The 20,370-nt window shown below is 39.1% G+C and overlaps 1 protein-coding gene across 1 annotated transcript; it reads right to left on the bottom strand.

Moving 5' to 3' along the window:
- Positions 1 to 6,018: 6,018 nt before the first annotated feature.
- Positions 6,019 to 18,974, bottom strand: LOC122825855 (vesicular inhibitory amino acid transporter-like). Its single transcript, XM_044107437.1, has 8 exons — positions 18,871 to 18,974; positions 17,971 to 18,631; positions 10,980 to 11,116; positions 10,700 to 10,826; positions 9,908 to 10,110; positions 8,088 to 8,325; positions 7,736 to 7,898; positions 6,019 to 6,338 (listed from the first exon to the last, which is right to left on the bottom strand). Exons 1-8 carry the CDS (start codon positions 18,972 to 18,974, stop codon positions 6,019 to 6,021), a joined length of 1,953 nt encoding a protein of 650 aa, XP_043963372.1.
- Between the last annotated feature and the right edge of the window lie 1,396 nt (positions 18,975 to 20,370).

The raw sequence follows: 20,370 nt of genomic DNA, 5'->3' as shown, positions 1-20,370 counted from the left end.
ACAATGAACTCAATGAGAATTTATAGCTTAAGTCAGGATTCAGAAGCTTTAGCCAACACAACACAAAAAACAGCAACAGAAAATCTTTCATGACATATGGATATTCCTACTGATAAAATATAAATATTAGTTTGTCATTAAGGAAACAGATGGGGTTTTTGGGGGGGGGCATGAGGGGTCATATATGATTTTAAGTTTTATAAGGAAATACAGGTCAGACAAAGAAAATATACATTTAGAAAAAAAAAACGGAACCTTTATACTAAATGCATATATTTTTATTTTTATGGGTTCAATTCCTGATCTTGGGATGTTTGTGTCTTTCCGCCTTCCTTCTCTTCCCATTTGCTATATGACTATTGTCAATATATGCCACTCGCACCACAAAAACATCTTATAAAAACTGCTCAAGCTGCAGACCAGATCTTTTTCAGCAGGAAGAGAGTGGGGGACAAAGCCTTTTCTTCTAAATGTCATTAAAAAAATAATGCTTTCAAAGAGATATGAAGTGTTTATTCCCTATTGACGATCCTCCAAACCAAGCCAATGAAGCTTAAAAGTAGCCATGGGCTGCTTTGGTTCCAGTGTGACAACTTCATCAGTCTGAAAGCTGGTTGGCACTGAAAGCACACACATATACACATGCATACACACAACATAAACACCCATTCATACGCATGCTCCCACACTCAACATATGGACTCTTGCAGTGACATATGACCATATGAGAGCTGATATGCAGACTTTCACACTTGAAATGAAACGCTCGAGCGCGTATGCTGCCCTACAATGGCACTCCCACATACATATACACTCACTGTCTTTTCCAGCCAGATGTAAGTAGGATTAGTGAAATTGGCAGAGAGTACAGAGCTCTTTATCCACTGGAGCTAATTCGCTTTACTACAGTAGCGATTCCTAGCTTTTTCATCAGTAATCAGCTTTTCTGTCTTCACCTTTTGATTTCTCTGTTTGTTTCTTTTTGTGTTAACATTTCTCTTATATTTGTCTCTAATCTCATCTCTTTTATTCCTTACCTATTTGCCCTCGACTGTCTCTGTTGATGCAGCATGCAGGGAACTGAGAGCAGGTATGACTGCAGGTTTATGATTGTGGGATTTAAAGTTTTGAGGAGATAGAAGTGCTTGGATGGGTGATACTACTCCCGCTGCTTTTGTCATTAACAAAAGTTGAATGATAAAGCAGTAGTAAACAAATTCTCAAGGTCATTTTAATGTTCTTTTTTATGTTAAGGCCAGGGGATATATTTTCATCTGAGTTGAAATGGTTCAGATGTGACCCCAATGCCAGTTTGTAATGTCTGACTGAAGACAATGAATACCTGGTCACAGAGGACAGTGTAACAGTAAAATGCAAAGTACGTGAAATTGATTTCCTGCATCCTCACAATATGGTTTTACATACTGTTAGATCTCAGCCATGAAGGATTGAGCTACCTACAGAGAAAAAGACTGTTATAGAAACAATTAATCTCATTCACTCAGGAGTAAGAAGAGGAGGAGTTTCAAAAAAGGAAGTAAGATAAAACATCTTCGAAGTAACCCTGGATACAATGTAAATATTTACTCTACCAGACTATTGGCTGAATTCTGACCAAAGAATAAACCTTGACCCTGAGTTGTTTGAAATTCTGCAGAAAGAAACTTTGAATGATAGATTCCCCAAAAAGAGACGCTGTCTGATTGCTGCCATAGTCCTGAGAGAGAAGAACTGCAGCGCTACAAACGTGACAGCCGTGCGCAGCCTTCTTCAGCCACACGCTGCAACAGCCCCTCTGATCACCCTTGACCCAGGCCAGAGAGTGACGCCCAGAGTTAAAAGAAAAAGAACCTCAACCCCTTACATCACTAGCAGAACAAGTCAGTCAGGAGGGGTCGGGGCTAATGAGCATTGGCCTTTATACCCAAATAATAAAGCTCATAATGATTTAACTTTACAACATAGACATGCCCCCAACAGTGGAGCTTACATGTTTCATCACCACAGATGTCATTCTGAAATCCATCTGACATGAAGTACAACAAACCAAGAGAACAGAAACATCAGGCTACGTCGTCACTAATGATGAAATAACACAAATTCAAATTAGTTCAGAAATACAGATCATTTTGACACTTTATCAATTTCAAATCAGTTCAGAAATACAGATCATTTTGACACTTTATCAATTTCAACTCAAAGCCTGGAGCAGCTAACAGCTGAAGCTAGGTTTATGGCTGACGTGTTGAACCGAGCGCGCAGCAGCGGGCGTTGAAGCGGTAGCAGAGGCACGCGCCGCATGGGCAGCGTGTCGCAGCAACTCGTGCTCTTCTGGATGTTTGTAACTCGGCGTGGTGCGCGCCGTTCACACAGACTGGATGATCTGGAAGATGCTCTTCCAAGCGGCTCCAATTTCAACCTTAACAAAACCTTGCCACCGACAGAGAGAAAAGGGGTCGTAAGCTTGGCGACTCGGCTGAGACAATATGGACGATCCACTTGTAATTTTGTCTCATAAAGTTCTTTCTGCATGGAGTTTGCATGTTCTCCCTGTGCATGGTGGGTTCTCTCCGGGTTCTCCGGCTTCCTCCCACAGTCCAAAAACATGACTCTCAGGTTAATTGGTCTCTCTAAATTCTCCCTAGGTGTGAGTGTGTGTGTGAATGGTTGTGTGTCCTGTGTGTCTCTGTGCTGCCCTGCGACAGATTGGCGACCTGTCCAGGGTGTACCCCGCCTCTCGCCCGGAATGCAGCTGGAAATCGGCACCAGCAACCCTCCCGACCCCATTAGGGACAAGGGTGAACAGAAAATGAATGGATGGATGGATGTAGCACATCATTTCATTCAATATTTTACACCCACTATGTCATTAAAATTACTTGGTCTTGTATAGTTTTTAGAAATCATGAGTCAACAATGACCGGGTCAGCCTACTATATAATCTACTGGGGCACCAGTCTATATAATCCTACATAGACCGTACTCAACAGGAGAGGGCCCACTTTCTACAGCTCTCATCAGACATGATAAAGGCTTGGATCCCTGACGTCATATTCTGCCTCCCATCCGGGCCCCTTCTATGATTGGGGCGGGGGCCCGCTGCCCCCCCGAAAGCCCTGCCCCTGCCTTACATATTGTTCGCCATGCCGTTTGGCAGCCATAGCTATTTATGGGTTATGTTTATTCAACTGGCAAACGCTGAAAAGACTCCACTTTTTCCATCTACCACAACAACCTTTTTCGTTGTTTTCCCCACTTCTGCATCAAACTGCTTTCTTGTTCATTAAAGATCCTTTAATTGCTCTCAGCTGTCATTCTATCCCCTTTCACTAATCAAGTTTCACTAATAGAAGTTTTAAATTTTATTTTCCTTAGCTCAAATTCTAAAGGTGAAAGCTAAACACTCTGCTAATGCTGAGCTAAGGTAGCTATTGTTGATTCAACTGTTTACAAAATAGCTTTCTGCTTTTGTGCACCTTCTTTTACCACCAGTATTATTTCAAGCAAAAATAAAAGGTGAAGCAAAAACAAAGCACATGAACTGCATCATTTATCACAAAAGACAAAAGAACAAATAGCTCCAGCTGGTTAATACATTTTGGGGATGAGTACAATAATAGCTGATAACAAGGTATTAGGTCTTTGTGATTAATCAATATCTTAAGGTCACCATCCTCAAAACCCAGTACAGGTAATAGAGTAATAGTGATTTGCAACAACGGAATAAGAAATAATTTCAAAGGATATGTTTGGAAGTACAAAATGCAGAATATTTTTGATGAACAGTATATTTAATTTGCTCCAATGGAAAACTAAAACATAATATAAAAGCAATATTAATTTTCTGGTCCAGAGTGAAGTCGAGGATGAATGTCTTGCTTATGAGGATGGGTTCATATGTCTCTGGACTTTGTTCACAAGTAAAGAAGTGAGTGATGTGAAGATGTAGACATTTGCATGAATAGCAAACTCTTGTAACCAGTGCTTGAGAGGAAACTGAAAAATCTATGGCAACATTTGGACTTCCTATGCACTCCATTTTCTAAGCAATGCTACTAGCAAAGAAATGTTAGCTTTGCCCAGGCCGATTGGAGATTAGTTGTACTGTTTTATTTAATTTACATTTTGTCTGGGATGAGTCGTGAAGATATGTATGGCTAGAAAGAGCCTTCATCTGTCTGCACTGAAAGGAGAAATGTTTCAGGCATCTGATAACTGACATGGAGTATGAGAAAAATTACATCCTGAGATTTACAAGTACAATATATTCTTATGGGACTCGTTGTAGATAGCCAAGTTTATTCTCTTGGACAGTGTACATCACGTCTGAATTTCCAAGCCACATGAAAACCCTTTTCCATCCTTATGAAATTTCCCCCAAATGATGCATCAAGGCAGAAAGACATCAGCAATACTGGAAAATTGCCCATCTGTACTGTATATGAAGGTAATTTCCTATAATCTTTCAATAAACCCAAACATTTTAAACTATTGCTAATCTTTGAAAAAGTGAATAACCCTGAAAGGTCACATGAAGGTCTTACTTTGAAACGCTGCAAAAAAAAAAGTTTCATGTCAGTCTTTACATTCTTCAATAAGAAAAAAAAATTGTGAAGGACTGTGGCATTAAAAGTAGAGACAAGATAAAAAATATATTTAATAAAGTAATGCTTCAGTCATGTTAGCAAAGTTGCATCTGAACAAAAAAGAAACACAAGCTTGTGTCAGAATAGTGTCTCTTGGGGAAAAAAAGACAAATACAAATATGAGCTGCAATCTCAAGTATTCACACATGAAAAAAAGCTCTTCTGTGTTTATGTTTCATCTTTGGAGGTATTTGATAAAACTGGCTGTGGTACGGGAGGATTTGGCAAGCAGAGGCTTAGTGACCTGCTGTAGTCATCCAGTCATTCACCAACTGAGAACCACCATGACACCAGCATTGAAATTTAATTTGCATGAGATCTGACCACTAGGTCAAGATTTATTACTTTCAACATATCACACAGAGAACACACACTGACAATTTTGCAGACTTAAAGTAAAATTTCTAGATTTGATTTGTATTTAGTGATAGCACAAGAAAAGAGAGTTTAAAATTTTATTAGTTTAATTAATGAAATGTCACATTTCTTCTACAAGGACACACAGAACACAGTTGGCAGGAACATAGTTGTAAAGATTATATTTTTTCTTAGTGATACGTCTTTTACATGTAAAGGTTTACATCTTCAACTGACTTAAGGGCAATATAACCACAGTCTGTACGGTAATCTCTTTCCAATTATGTATAATATATGTAGAGGAAAATGTCAAACTTCTTGTTCAAAATAGAGTTTTTGAAAATCTAAAAGAATCCCTTGACCTCCCACATTAATGGTTTGAATCGTGTCCTCACCGGCTGCGGTAACCGTTAACTAAAACTGGTTTCTTCAAGCAGTGGAAGAATTTTTTGGGTATTTCTGTGAAGATGTTGCCACCTGAAAAAGAACTCAATCTAATTAACAAAAAATTTTGTACATAAAGAAACGGTTAATGGTGTTAGGTACCAGAATACATTTTTGTATTTGTGCACATTAAATGCTATTTGTGTAGTAAATACAAGAAAATTTCATACTCATTTACTCTCTGGTCACATATTTTGCCATAATTCATTTCAAGGTTCATCTTTACACACATGCTTAGATTTTGGTGTGTTTTAGCTACTCAGTTAGTATAATGTATTCTGTGACATAAATTTTCACTTATTTACATAATAAATTATATTTGAGAGGTTAACCAATTTTCATTAAAAATGTTCCATTTTCCTTCAGGGTCTTCTTAAAGAGTCCTTTCTGAATGCACACGATTTCTTTCAAGGGTTTGAACAACTTTAACCTCTAGAGAAAGAAAGATCACTTTCCATTTAGAAATAAAAAAATATGGTAAAACAAAGTAACATTGGTAACATAACACTCACAAAAAACTACCCAAAATTATCTGTTTGATTTATTGTCTAACTTAATTAAATTAAACTTCTTAAAGGTCTTCCAACATTCTTTTCACTGAACAAACCACACCAGCAACACTACATACAACCCCCAGACTCAGAATAGACATATCTATCAGTCGGTCCTGCACAGTGAGTCGTCCCCACCGCAGCTTGAGATGAAACAGACATGGAAGTATGAGTGTCATCGCTGCTCCAGTCACACTCCCTGTCAGCCCCATTAGCAGGGAAAACCTGGGCACCAGCAGGGATAGTAAGTACGAAGACAACAACAAGGCGCCACGAACCATCAGAGTGGGACAAGAGACTCCTTGACTTCTTTGTTTGGAAGAAGATGAGAGGGAAGCATCTGGAGAGAGATCGAAGGAGAAAGGTTGGAAAGAGATCTTTTGCTAGAGGCAAGCTCTGTTGACCATGCAAGGAACTTTTGCTTGTGGTTTGCTCAGCAATGACTCTTGGTTTTCCAAACTGCTTAATTTCATCATGAAATTTGAGGAACTACTAGGAGACCATATGCATATCTTTTATTAATATTTAGGAGATGTAGCTCCTAAATATGGAAGTGCTTAACTAAACCTTCAGTAAGAGCTATGTGTTAACAAATGATGGAATAAATTAACATTTTATTTAAATGTTTCAACATCTTTAATTGTTACTTGATTCTCTTCTTATGCTACATTAAACTTCTGACCACTAACACTTATTGCTAAGCTGAACCCATTTTTCTTTTACAAGTTTATGTCAGCATACAAATATGACAGTGTTGTACTGATCTGCAAAACTACTAGTGATCTTATCTTCTAACAGAAGTAGTGGTAATCTTAAGTAATATTAATTGAGCTGAAGACCAACTTATATTAAAAAAGCCAACCACTAATCTTGCATTCAAGGGTGGAAACCAGCAACCCCCTCTGGCCACATACAGGTAATTTTGTTTTAGTTAAATTAAGTTCACAGACAAAGGGCCATCTTGTCATCTTCTTTACAAAAATGGAAAAAACAAACCAAAAAACATCTATTTTTTTATGCATAAACATATTTTCAATTCAATCCAATTACATAAATAGATATAAAGTCAAATACACATATTACAATCCAATACCAGCTGCTGAACTTTGCTGTAATGGCTTGAAGCTCACAAGGTTGTTGTAACACCATTATGAGTTGAAGAAGAACAGATTAGCCTTATGGCATTACATTTATGGTCTAAAACCTCAAAACTTTCTTGGGAGCAGCCCAAGAATTTACCTGAAGTTAAATATTTGCTTTAATGAGACATGAAGAAGAATCATAAATGGTTAGTTACGTGGCGGGCTAGACTTTGTCATCCCTGTCCCTTGCTACTCATTATTTTTGCAATTTTTAAATAAACGTTTTGAAGTAATTTCTGACAAAACTTTCAGACGTTTACAGATGGACTGAAAACTTCAGACAGTCTGACTGACTGTAAGGACATATGGTGGAAAACAAAATGCTATAATTTAGCTATTTTTTAATGTTTTAATCAGAGATCATAATCTCTAATATTTGATGAGAATTAACATGGGAACAAACAGATGAGGAGTGCTGTGATCTGTATGATCTTGGTTTCTTGGTCAAAATGAATGACAACGTTCATCCTCACAACTAGATGTGAAACCCTTAAAATAAAACCTTAAAACACTTTTTGAAATTGAATATTATTTTTCTGTATGACACAAGGAATTGCTGAGAGAAGCAATCTGGGTAAGTTTCTATCAATCTCACCTCTAAGAAAACATGTTTGAAGAATTTCAGCAGCGGAGTAGAAGGGCAGAGGGTAAGACAGAAGAGCTTTTGCAAGAAGACACAGATTAACAACAGGTCGAAGGTTAGGGGGCAGGTTGTCAGTGACGACTTCACTGGTCTCTGGTCCCCAAGTCAACACCGCCTGCAGGGAAGAAACACTTTAAAAAAATGTGCCTAAACCAGTGTGCCCTGTTTTCTGTCCCATCTGCATCCTACATGCTGTCTGAAAGAGCCGTATGTGGATGTGCATTTGAAACTCTGTCTATGCCCCGTTTCTTTGTCAAAATGCCGAATAAATAAATACAGTCTGAGCCATCCAGTTGTACCTTACCAATAATGAAAAAGTAGTTTTCATGATGCATGCAACTGCATGGGTCCACCCCAGCATGGTGTCAAACTGCCCTCTATCCTCCATGCTCCCCTCTAATGGAGGGAGGAAGATCTGCGAGGTGTAGGAGAAGATGATGACGCCCACTGAGACAATGAAGTCCTCTGGGTCCACAGACAGGGAGAGGAAGGACCAGGACCAGTTGCTGGCACAACTCAGACAGTACAATATGACTAGCAGGCTGACAAAGAGACAAGAGATAAAGCAAAAGGTATAATCTTCTTAAATAATTGTAAAAAAAAAAAAAAAAAAAAAAAAAAAAAAAAAGATTTTTAAACATTTAGGAGACTTTAACTTTTTTCTTTACTGGAACACAGAAAAAACACATTTGAGAGGGGTGCTGGTGCATTTCCTATCATCAGTCATTCAATTTTCTCTGCCTCAATTCCAAATCATTGTTATCTTTTCAGCTTGCAATAACTCATTAGGCCTTGCCTTTGATTTCTGCTTATGATGATGGTGTTGTTATGCATAAGCTTGCTAACCTAACATTGTTCTGTCAGAGAAGTAATGTTTTGAATTACTGACTTTGCAGAATTATTTTTCAGTCGGCATTTCAGAGCAACTAATAACTAGGAAATTGATGATCATTAGATCAGTTGTATATATTTAACAGCTTAAACTCAGATTGTGATGACTCTGTCATTTCCACACACATCTTTGTTAATTTCAGGTGCCTGTCTTGGTGCATAACCTACGTTCTTCTAGTTGTTTTTCAAAAATATCACAGAAAACTCTTGGGCTAACATACTGAGTGACTAAATGAAGATGTCCTTACACAAATGTATTTTTTAAAATCATGATGCTAGAATAATGCTGGAATTCCAGGAATTTCAGATTGGTTGATATTTCTGTATTTCAGACTGTTGTAGGTCGACATTTCTAGCCCTTATCCTGCTTAGCTTCCAGGTCATCACACCATTTATTAAACAATTGCTGCTGCCAGTACTTATAAACATTTTGTTGCTGTTGTTTTTGGTGACCATTTTCGCCTGAATTTGGTTTTTTTATTTCTTACTGCGTCCTGTTGAATATCCATTTCCTGTTTGCATTCCTCCATTAGAGTCTTTTATACACACCCTTTTATTAAAGGAGGGTTTGGTTGGTATGCTCTAATGCAGAGTTTTTCTTTCTTGCAACAAAATGCCTTCGGCTATATTTTGGGTTCAATATAAGAAAGATTTTTCAATAATCCCCTAACTTCTCTCTTTGGTTTGTTTATCTGTTTGATCAAAATTATTCAACAAAATGGGTAACCTTTCGAGCACCACTTTAGCCATATTGAGATATAGTTGCATGCTTTCGCCCATTTTTTTCTTAATTAACTTGCTTGGGCAAGTTAATTAATCAAATGGTGCAGCAGAGTGGACTGAATAGATTAAAAAAGTGTCTAGAAGTACCATAGTCAGAACTAAGATGTAATGTGCCGGTGCACAAGATTAAAAAGCAAAAAAGGGACCAGACAGCTCTCAGAACTCCTGAAGCAGACAATATCTACCCTCATCTTTGCACTTCTTGGCTCAAAACAGGCTCAAAAAGGCATTAGAAATAAATCAAGCAAACAGCAAAAGTAGTCAGTAGCAGGTGAGAAAAGCGCCGACCCAGCAGCAGCTGCAACAAGATTGCAGGAGTGAGAATACGAGCACATTAGACTGTCCACCTCACATCTTAAAAATGATGCATTAGCCTTACATGTGTGTGGATCACTTTTTACTTTCCACAGTTCTGCGGGAAAAGTAAAATATGTCTCTACTTTATTTCACCTTATCAGTATGTGAGCCAGGGAGCAGAGCAGGCTGAGCATGGAGACTGGTCTGAGATCAGTTAGCAGCAAGCAGGGCAGAAGGAACATCAGCGACATCAGTGAACACGCTGATCTGGGAGGAGCCACTGCTGACAGACTGTCACACAGCAGAGTGGTGGAAACCAGCAGATACAGGGTGCAGGTCATCAGCAGTTCAATCACCTGAAAACAGAGATTTTCCCCATGTACAGTTACTGAATGTTGTGGGAAATCAAGAGGCTATCATGGCTTATATTCTCTCTATAGTTTTAGGATTAATGCAAGCTTTTTTTTTTATCCAACAAAGAATAATATTTGTTTATAAAAAGCTTTAAAAGATTCACAAAGACACTTTGAAGGATTTTTAAGGCCCGCTAAAAGACTTTGAATTGAATCGTTTGAGGGAATGGAAGTCAGTGGAGGTTTTTCTGATATGATCTCTGGTGTGGGATTGAGTGAGAAGGTGTGCTGCAAAACTCTTGGTGTACTGGAGTTGGTCGTGGATTTTGGAGAGTGAACCCCAGATGATCCTGTCACAGTAATCGAATCAAGAAATGATAAATGTGAAAATGGAAGTTTCAGAGGTGAAGAAGGAGACTGAAGGGTAAACGCGAGAAACGCTTGACAGATAGAGAAAGGCAGTTGTGAAGATATTGCTGATGTGGTTCTCAAAAATCAGATTAATGTCAAAAACTAATCCAGGGTGGAAAACTTGTGAGGAGTGTTTTCTGTGAACTGGAGAAGCAGAAGTTCTGAGCAGATTCAGTTTTACCTGGGATATATTGATCATGCATCCTCCAACTACTGACCAGTTTGGCCACAGTCCTTTACAGCAGGCGTCCATGATATCCTGGTAGCTGTGTCGGACTCTGACTTTTGACACAGAGTTAGGTTTTCCACTAAAAATACAGAAAAACAAATTCACTATGCATTGCTGTGTAATAAAACAATGTGATCTCAAACATAACATGCAGTAATGTTAGGACCGTGAAAATAGACTGGCTCTAATTAAAATCTTAAGCTTAACAAGTGTACCGTAATAGAAAGTTTACCTGGGTTCCTCTTCGTACAAACAGGCCACCAACCTCCTTCCTGTGTGGTTGCAGACCCAGGCTGATAGAACAAGCACCACCAACCCTATATAACCTGATTGAACCAGAGCAAATGGCAATCCTAATACAAATATACCCTGAGAAAGTAAAAAGAGTAAAAAAAAATAATAATAATAATTAAAAAGGAATTTCTCAAACTGAAAAGAGCAAGTAGTAAGGTGATTCTAAAACTCTTTGTAATTTAAACGTTGCAACAAAGCAGATTTAACATGATTCATAGTTTAATTTTCTTTGTCCTTTTTTAAATTAAAAACAATGGGTTTTTTTCATGGTTTTTGTTACTTTTATGTGTCTTGCAGTAGTCTTTGTCAGATGTGACAATCTTTGACAGATGTGTAAAACACAAACCTGAATTTCAATTGTGTCCATGTTAATTTTAAAATTCAAATTTCTGCCATCCACAAATTTGTAATCACTGTGAAGAAGGTTTAATAATCAAAAATATGGAAAATGTGTTGAAAATAACTTTTCCTCCTAAATGGTAGAGTTAACATGTAGCTCTAAGCTATTGAAAGATTAAATTACTTTGTATGCTGCCATTTCCTTTTCCCCCCTTGTTTTCTGTATTTTCTGTTTAACAGAATACAGATACTGCTCTGCAATAAAATGTTAACCGAATGTTCCTTTTTTTCCCCTTACTACTTAATTACCGTAGCCTGTGGTTTGTTTATAAAGCAAAATATTTCAACTCAAGCCAAAAACAAAGTTAAAGGAATCTACAATTAGCTGTAACAGTAGACTTTATTTGAGAAATACAGGCTGTTTGGTTATTTATAAATTTAAATAAAATATTGTCACACGCCATAATGTTTACGCTGCAATGCATTCTGGGTAAATTGCATGCTAGGCCTAATTGTGCTAGCTTGTCAAAACAGCAAGAGGAGTAGGCTAATGTCCTTAAGCCTTTTCAATTTGAACTCGGAAATTGTTGGGTATGTAAAAATCACAAGGGGTAATGAAGATGAGGAAGGACCAAATGGGAAAAGGAAATAATTTGCCAAAGAAGCTGGTGTTTGTGCTGCTGCCGCCACCTTCAGCTTCATATATTCAACAATGAATAACACATATCTCCAGCTGGGCTGTGTGAACAGGTAAGCAGTTGATGTGCTCTGTGGCTTGTCTGGTCTTTGGTCCGGTAACATCCAGTGTCAGGTCCGTGATTTCACATTTGGTACTAATAGCTTCATTTTCCTTAAAGGGAGTTTCCATTTTTGAATTTTGAAGTAATTATGGGTTTTTACGTATTACAATCAATTTTTAAGTTAATACAAAAATTACAATGACCAATATATTCGAATCATTGTGGATCCCTTCAAATACAAAGTCAATTTACCAAATTGAACAAATCTGCCTTCAACTAAATTAAACTACAGTTCAAAGAAATCAGAATGAAGTCAAATAAGAGTCTGGGGTTGTGTATTACAAGGCTTTACAGAAATCTGTAGTAGAACACTTAAATTTCACATATTGTTACAGCACAATTGTGTGTGTATTTAGAGAAGTTTGTTGTGATTTATAAAATGTGCATTTTTATGTCTTGCACAGGCTTGGAATTAAATCTCGGCTTTGACTGAGCCATTCTAAAACATAAATATGGATTTATTTGAGAAATTGAAGCAGGTGAAACCAAAGTCTAATTTCTTATCTTTGTGTCATTAAAGCTGATTCGCATTATGATTTAACCTTCAGATTAGTCTCAAGTCTTATTCTGCCTTCTACACATTTTCTTTCAGAATTACTTCTATTTACCTCCATCTGTCTTCCCATTAACTCCAACCAGCTGTCTTGTCCCTGCTGAAGAAAACAATCCCTACCGCATGATGCTGTCATCACCACAATTCCTCACTATAGAGACAGTGTGCACAACTAATCTGTTGTCTCATCCAAGCGATCATGCTCTCCAGGACAAAGACCAGTCAGTCTCCATTGTACAGTTTAGTTAAAAGGAGTTCTTAAACAGTTTTCCTAAATCCCAATTTAGGATCTGCAAAACAGAATATTCCACTTGATCAACCAATCATCTTTTGATATGCTGCTTAAGACTCCTAAGACTCTTTAACCCTCACTTATTACCTTGTCCTATATTTTTTTTTCTTCCACATCACAATAATGCAATATTGTATGATGATCTTTAAAAATACCAGTAAAATATATTAAGGAATATAGTTATAATGTGACAAGAAGTGAAAAGGTTCTGTTAGTAAGATTACCTTTATAAGTCTGTATATTGTACAGAAACCCATGAAATTATAAAAAATAAATAAATCAAACTCGCATGGACTAAGGACAGCTGAGCTGGAAAGGAAGAGAAAAGAGATGAAAGAACTGTTCATGATTGGATGATGAGAAGGCGAGAGGAGAGTTTTGGCGAGACGCCTGGAGAGTCTGAGGATGCAGGAGACCAGCAGGAGCAGAAAGAAGAGGCGAGTCGAGCTTTGGCCCGTCACCAAGACAGAAATGTAGGAGACTGCCAGAGAGGGAAGATGGAGGAGAGGGATGGGAGGTGAAAGTGGGATTCTGGGGGCTGTGGGGGAAGGGCAGAAAGAAGAAGAGGGACAAGAGCAAGAGAGAGGGTGGAAGGAGAGGTGAAGCCTTGCTGTAAGAGAGCACAAGGTTGGATGATGAGAGATCAGAGGAGGCAACAAGCTACTTTGATGGAGTTGTTGTGTTTCGAATGTTGGAACATGCAGATACACAAGCTCACTGAGAGATCCGTGGAAGCACATCACACACCGCAGACTCAAACACACACTGTGGATACATAAACAGACAAGTGAACATTCTCCCTTTTCAAGTTTCTATTTGGTAACTGCTGTCTGTTAGGCATATGCTGATGGAGCTTTGATGTTCAAATGGAGCGGCTGGGGATGAAAGCAGTTTGAGAGAAAACTGACACTCAAGTATTTGATTTCATCTCCCCTTGCTCTTCCACGGCACTTCTTTTTCTCTCTGTGTTTTTGCCAGCTAATTGGTTACTCTGAGCACAACCTGGAGCAGCTCCCAATCACAAAGGAGCACAATATAGGAAAGAAATACATCCATGATTGGCTCGAGAGAAAACAAATAGTTGGGTTTTTTTTATCACCTTTTCTCTCTCCAGTCTTATAACTTAGACATAATTTTTATATAAAGCATTCAACGAAGTGTGCACAATCGTTTTCATGTATTACACCTTAAAAGGTTACAATGGTAATTTGTCAGCACTTTTGCTACAGCTGGACTTTCCCAGTGAAAAATTCCTAATGCTTCACCCTTCAGGTCATTTCCAATGTTTTATGCAGGCACATACCTTTTCCTTAAAAAGAAAAAAGTGACAGGAAAATGTCTTTTCACTATCACGAGGGGATTAGGTGGAGCTGGTATGAGTAGAAACCAGACAGGTTTGACATTTAAATAACAGAAAATGTCATTTTTTTTAAATCACAGTGAAATTCCCATATCCACGTCCTATCAAAGTGTGCTATTATTCTAGAGTCAATACAAGAGAGGAGGAGTTTCTGTCAAGAGAGACAGGCTTACTTTCCTAGACACTGTTTGAAAGTTAGGATAATTTCTCACTAAATATGAAAAAGAAAATGTTGCCTTAACAACCTTTTTTTACTATTCAGCTGCCGTCTTAGTAGGTCAATGGTTAATGAAAATATTAAGCACCAAATTATGCAGGATGAATTCCTATGCTCATTATTCTTAGTGGTGACAATTATACTTAATCACTTTTTACAGAAAAAAACAAAAAAACATGAAAGCTTATTTTTAGTCCCCTGGAAAAACATTGGTACTCCTTGAACCTCTCAGACTTTGTGACATTAGTCAGATCTCATTTTACAGAACAAACACACATACCACATGCTTGTGCCACATGCTTGTGTTTATGTTAGGAAACAGATTAATGGTCAATAATCTCTTTTACAAATGAAAATTGGAAACGGTGGTGTAAATTATTTGTATTCAGCCCCTCTTGTTTTAAAACCCCTAAATAAAATTGAGTGTAAATGCCATCAGAAGGGAACAAATAAGTAAATGAGAATCTATTAGTGTGACATTTGTCTTCAATATATGTGTGTATTGATGCAACCAACAGGACAATAAGCTAAATATAAATATTGTTTGAAAGGCAAACTATATTGTTTGCCTTTCAAACAATATTTATAAATCCCATAAAAAATTGCACAACAATCTTATCACACAAATCCCAACCAACTTGGCAGTGGCAGAATCATGCTCTCATGTTGCTTCTCTTTAGCAGGGATTAATCTGTTCATGGTTGATGGGAAGCTAGATAAAGTGAAATACAAGAAGATCCTCAACAAAAAACAAAACCCTCTTTCAGAGGAAGCAATAGATCCATCAGTTCACCTTCAAGCAAGCCAGCTCTAAGCAAACGACCAGAGAGCGGCATTCACGCATTTCACATCAAACACATTCATGTGTTTGAAAGCATCAGTCAAAGTCAAGACCTAAATCCAGTTGTGAATCAATACACGACTTGAACATTGATTTTAGCATATGCCCTCCATCATATCTGACTGCTGTTTTGCAAATAACATAAAGGGTCAAATTGTATGTAACTGGCAGAGACATTCAGTGTGCATATATACATGTAGCTCTAACTGCAGCACAAAGTAATTCTTCTAAGACCTTTATAAATTAAATATTCTTTTCATGCTGCTTCACAATTATGTGCTTTTTGTTATGGTGTATTATGTGAAATCTGAAGAAAAGAGAATTAATTATGTGGCTGTAGGACGGCAAAATGTGAAATATTTAAGCGTTCTGAATATTTTTGGGAAACACTGTACAGAGGGCAAATTTTCAAAATCATTTTCAACATTCAACTACCAAAACCAGTAAAATGTTTTTGTAAATGTGTTTTGAAGCAGAATAGTCGCAATAATAGAGAAAGAACAACTGGACTGATTCCTAAGCAAAAACAGGGTTATCTATCCTCACCAACTTGCTTCTGAATTAAAGAATCAGAATTAGCTCAGTTTCTGATTTTTTAAAGCAATTTAGAGAAAAGTATCTCTTCTAAATAGAAAGGAGATTTTTTATCGACTATCAAATTAATTTCAGAATTTCTCACTGCGATATAAATAAATAAAACAAAAATCTTCTCGCAGGCACACATTCTAATGCTCCCTCATTAACAATCGGGTTGGATATCAAACTGAGTTTCAAAATATTCCCACCCCGAGAGCGCTGAGAGATGCAGTTGGTTTTTTATGCATATTTTAGCAGCAAATTTGCCCTATAATAAAAAGTTTATTATGGTGGAAGGCATTTAATCATAAGGGTATCAATAAATAAATCAAAGGCAAATGCTTGATAATAGATGAATTTTATACTTCTGAAGGGAGATCTGCAAATTACCTTTATTGTGACAGAATTCATGAAAATTTACACAAACCTTTTGCAAAAAAAGATAATTTTACTGTATTTTTATGCAATTTTCTACCTGCAACAATTAGGAGTACACTATTAGTTTTATTAGGTAATTTAAAGAGGTAAGATGAAATGGTAAAATGTTTTTTTTTCTTTGAGAACGTGTATTTTTGTCTGAACTGGCACAGAAACCTGGCTGATAAGGAAAAAGGAAAGAAAATCCTGGCACTCAGATAAATATACTCATAATCACAAACCATGCACATACTATACTTGTTTATCTTGTAATCACTATTTGCTGGATGATAACTGTATTAAGAGCGACTAAAAATTATTTTTACATTAAAAACACAAAGACATTGAATGCATATTCCCCCATCTCCTAAAAGGATGTGCACTGTCAGCATTTGTGTGGTTTTGTGTGTGTGTGTTTGTACGGCTGGATATTGATGCCTTAATGTCATAATGGATTCTCAACGGACCTAGTGACACTGTTCATTCATTGAAAGAGTACATTTACATGAGTGCTTAAATACAGCCCAGCATTTGCAGCATAATGAGCTATTAGTTTTACTGCAATGCAGACATTGTGTGACTAAAATATTTTTTTTTTTTTTTTTTTTTTTTTTTTTATGATTTGATTCGCACTTAATTTGATAATGAAGATGAGAGAGTGTCTGACAAACAGCCTCTGAGATTGTCTGGTAATGTAAAAAAAAATACACACACACAATAAGAGCAAATTAAATAGAATGCAAAATGCTTGATGCTTTTTTAATGCAGTGAGCAGCTTAACACCCGCACCATTTGGCATTTACATTTTGCATTTGTCTTTTAGAGAAACGGCTTAAGAAAGGTTTCCAAGAAAAAGGGGGAATGGTGTGTAATGTAGTAATCAGAAGGAAAACATTAGGGCTCTTAAAAGTTGCAATTTAGTCTTTAAAGTAGCACTAGTTTGAAATAAATAACTCAAAAAGAAAGAGAAACACTGTACAAATTGATCTTTCTGAAACACTTAAGAAACTAGATGAAGGTAAGTTGACCTGAGTGAAGTACTCCCCCACCTCCTTCTTCAAATCAAACAAAATTAGAGGCAAACGCTTGTGCTGGTTTATGCAGCAAAAATATTCATTTTAAAGATATCAAAAAATATTTCCAGAGCTCAACAGTCAACTAGCCCCCCCACATTTCCAGAATCAAACAACTAGGGTGTCAATCAACTATGCTACAAAAATTTGACATCACCTTTGTTTCATTTGAATAAGGTGGGAGAATGATGGGTGGGGGTGACTTCACTCAAGTTCCTTTCACTAGGTGTTGCTGGTTGACCTTTACTAATTTGTTGCTTCCAGCATCCTGTGTTTTATCTTGGAGGTAGATGATTAAAGCTGTTTGCATAAATAAATATTTGCTACTTTTAATGTTTTTGTTCACAAAATAATTGCTTTGTGTTAGTTTGGATGTTGATTAAATTTGGTTTTAATTCTCACATGAAATAAAATTAATTGAATTTAAATTTTGGGGGAACATGCAACCTGCTTCCACATACCTGGATGGCATTTGTGACGTTCCAGCTCGCCTCCCAGGCTGTGATGGTGGGGTGGGAATTCGGAGCTGTGGCATTAGTGCTGAGGCTCTCAACTGGAGAGGCCAGATTTGTGGTGACTTGCTCTTTTTGAAGTGAAATTAATAGATTATGACTGCTGGTCATTTCATCCTTTTCATTTTCCTTATTTCTATTGCCAGAGAGTCTCCCTCTAGAAGATCTATGTACCATGCAGACAGTACTCTTTTTCTCTGGATTCTGGTTTATATTTAAATTCTTCTCCGTCTTGTTATCTTGCATCTCAGACAATTGTTTCTCCTTGCCAAAGCCTTTTGTATTTTTGATTATACAGGAGTTTGCTGACGTTATGTCGACAGATGTGGAGAGTACTTCAGCTCCAGTTTTTTCAAATATTGGACTGTCCAGCCTGGGATTAACAGTGAATCTTAAACTTTTGTGTTTATCCTTCAAGGTTTTGTCATCTTCATGTGTGAAAACCTGTCCATTTTCACCTGTGGATGATTGGCTTTCTTTGGTGTCATCGCTCTGGGGATTATTTCTGCTTTTGACGCTTTTAATAGGCGATCTTTCACCCTCGGTGTAGGTTCGATTCAATTCATCGTTGCATGTCAGAACCAGCATCTCCTCATCTTCTTCAAAAAGCCTGTCCAGGAAAACCTTTCAAGTGAGTTTCTCCAGCAGCGTCATTCAACTGATTATAATAAAAAGCCACATTGTTACACTATGGTCAAGCTTAGAAGTATTCAGACAATTTAGGAATCCCCCAAAATTTGGTGAGTAAAATTATGCTAATGTTTATAATGCAGTAAACTCATAATTGCGAAAAAGTCAGACATACTATTCCTAATTGAGAAAATAAATGTCCATCAAGTTGTGACTTACCTTGTTGTCCGATCCCTGACTAATCTTGACACGGCCCGTCCCAACAAAGACCAAACTACCCTCCAGGGCTGGCCAGGGCTTCGACCCCGGAGAGGGGACCCCATCTTCAACCTTGGCTCCAACACACTCTGCCTTCATGCGTTGTGAGGTTCTGAGTTATAACCCCACTCTGTTGTGTTCTGTGTTTTCCTGTGTTTATTTTGAAGTTTCCTGTGTGTCTGAGTCTCCGTGTTGTCCTGTCTTCCCTTGATTAGTTCCCAGGTGTGTCTCGTTCCCTGATTACCCTCTTGTGTATTTAGCGTCACCTGTGTGTGTCTGTGTTCGTCGGATCCTTGTCTACGTCTACGTCACGTCAGTGTCAGTCAGTGTACGTCTTGCTTCGTCCGTTTTCAGTCTGTGTATGTCGAGTCCTCGTATCGCCTGTTGCTACCTGTAGTGAGCTTCAGCCTCCCGCTCAGCAGTGCTGCCAGGTCTGTGGACTGTGTTTTCTGTTTATTTATATCATTCATTAAAACTCCTCTCACCTCATCTGGGTCTACTGCGTTTGCCTCACCGCCACCAACACACCACTTCATGACAGAAGGATCCGACCAAGCTGAACGGTGAGGCACGCACAAACCACCATGGACCCAGATGAAATGCAGGAATTACTGGAGACCATACGGGAGTATGAGGCTGCCATGGCCAAGCCAGACGGGCGACAAACGGCTTGGATTCGCCATCCGTTGGGTCTGTTGCTGGATTACTGGGTTCCACGTTTTCCGCTTCCTGAGCTGGTGGCATTGCAGAGGGAGGCAGAGTGGGAGCGTGAGGCAGCGTATGCTGTCATGGCTGGAGAACCGCTGCCTCCCAGACCCAAGACTCTGTCCTCCCGATCCACCACCCCGTTCCGTCGCCTGAAGAGCCAGCAGCGCGGCCGGAGCCGCCAGCAGCGCTTCCGGCGGAGCCGCCAGCAGCGCTTCGGCCGGAGCCGCCAGCAGCGCTTCGCGGCGGAGCCGCCAGCAGCGCTTCGCGGCCGGAGCCGCCAGCAGACCTCCGCGGCGGAGCCGCCAGCAGCGCTTCGCGGCCGGAGCCCAGCAGCGCTTCCGCCACCCGAGCCCGCTTCCTGCCGCCGCTCCAGCCGGGCGCACCAGCCCGCTTCCTGCCGCGCCGCTTCCAGCCGGGCGCACCGTTCCTGCCCGCCCAGCCGGGCGCACCCGAGCCTGCTCCTGCCCGCTCCAGCCGGGCGCACCCGAGCCCGTTCCTGCCGCCGCTCCAGCCGGGCGACCCGAGCCGTTCCTGCCCGCCCAGCCGGGCGCACCTGAGCCTGCCTGCCGCCGCTCCAGCCGGGCGACGAGACTCCTAGTGTTTCCCGAGACTCCTAGTGCTTCCCCGAGACTCCTAGTGCTTCCCCGAGACTCCTAGTGCTTCCCCGAGACTCCTAGTGCTTCCCCGAGACTCCTAGTGCTTCCCCGAGACTCCTAGTGCTTCCCCGAGACTCCTAGTGCTTCCCCGAGACTC

This window comes from Gambusia affinis, linkage group LG22 (assembly GCF_019740435.1).
Source record: "Gambusia affinis linkage group LG22, SWU_Gaff_1.0, whole genome shotgun sequence".
In the NCBI taxonomy this organism is placed as follows: domain Eukaryota; kingdom Metazoa; phylum Chordata; class Actinopteri; order Cyprinodontiformes; family Poeciliidae; genus Gambusia; species Gambusia affinis.
This window is presented reverse-complemented; position numbering and strand designations above follow the sequence as displayed.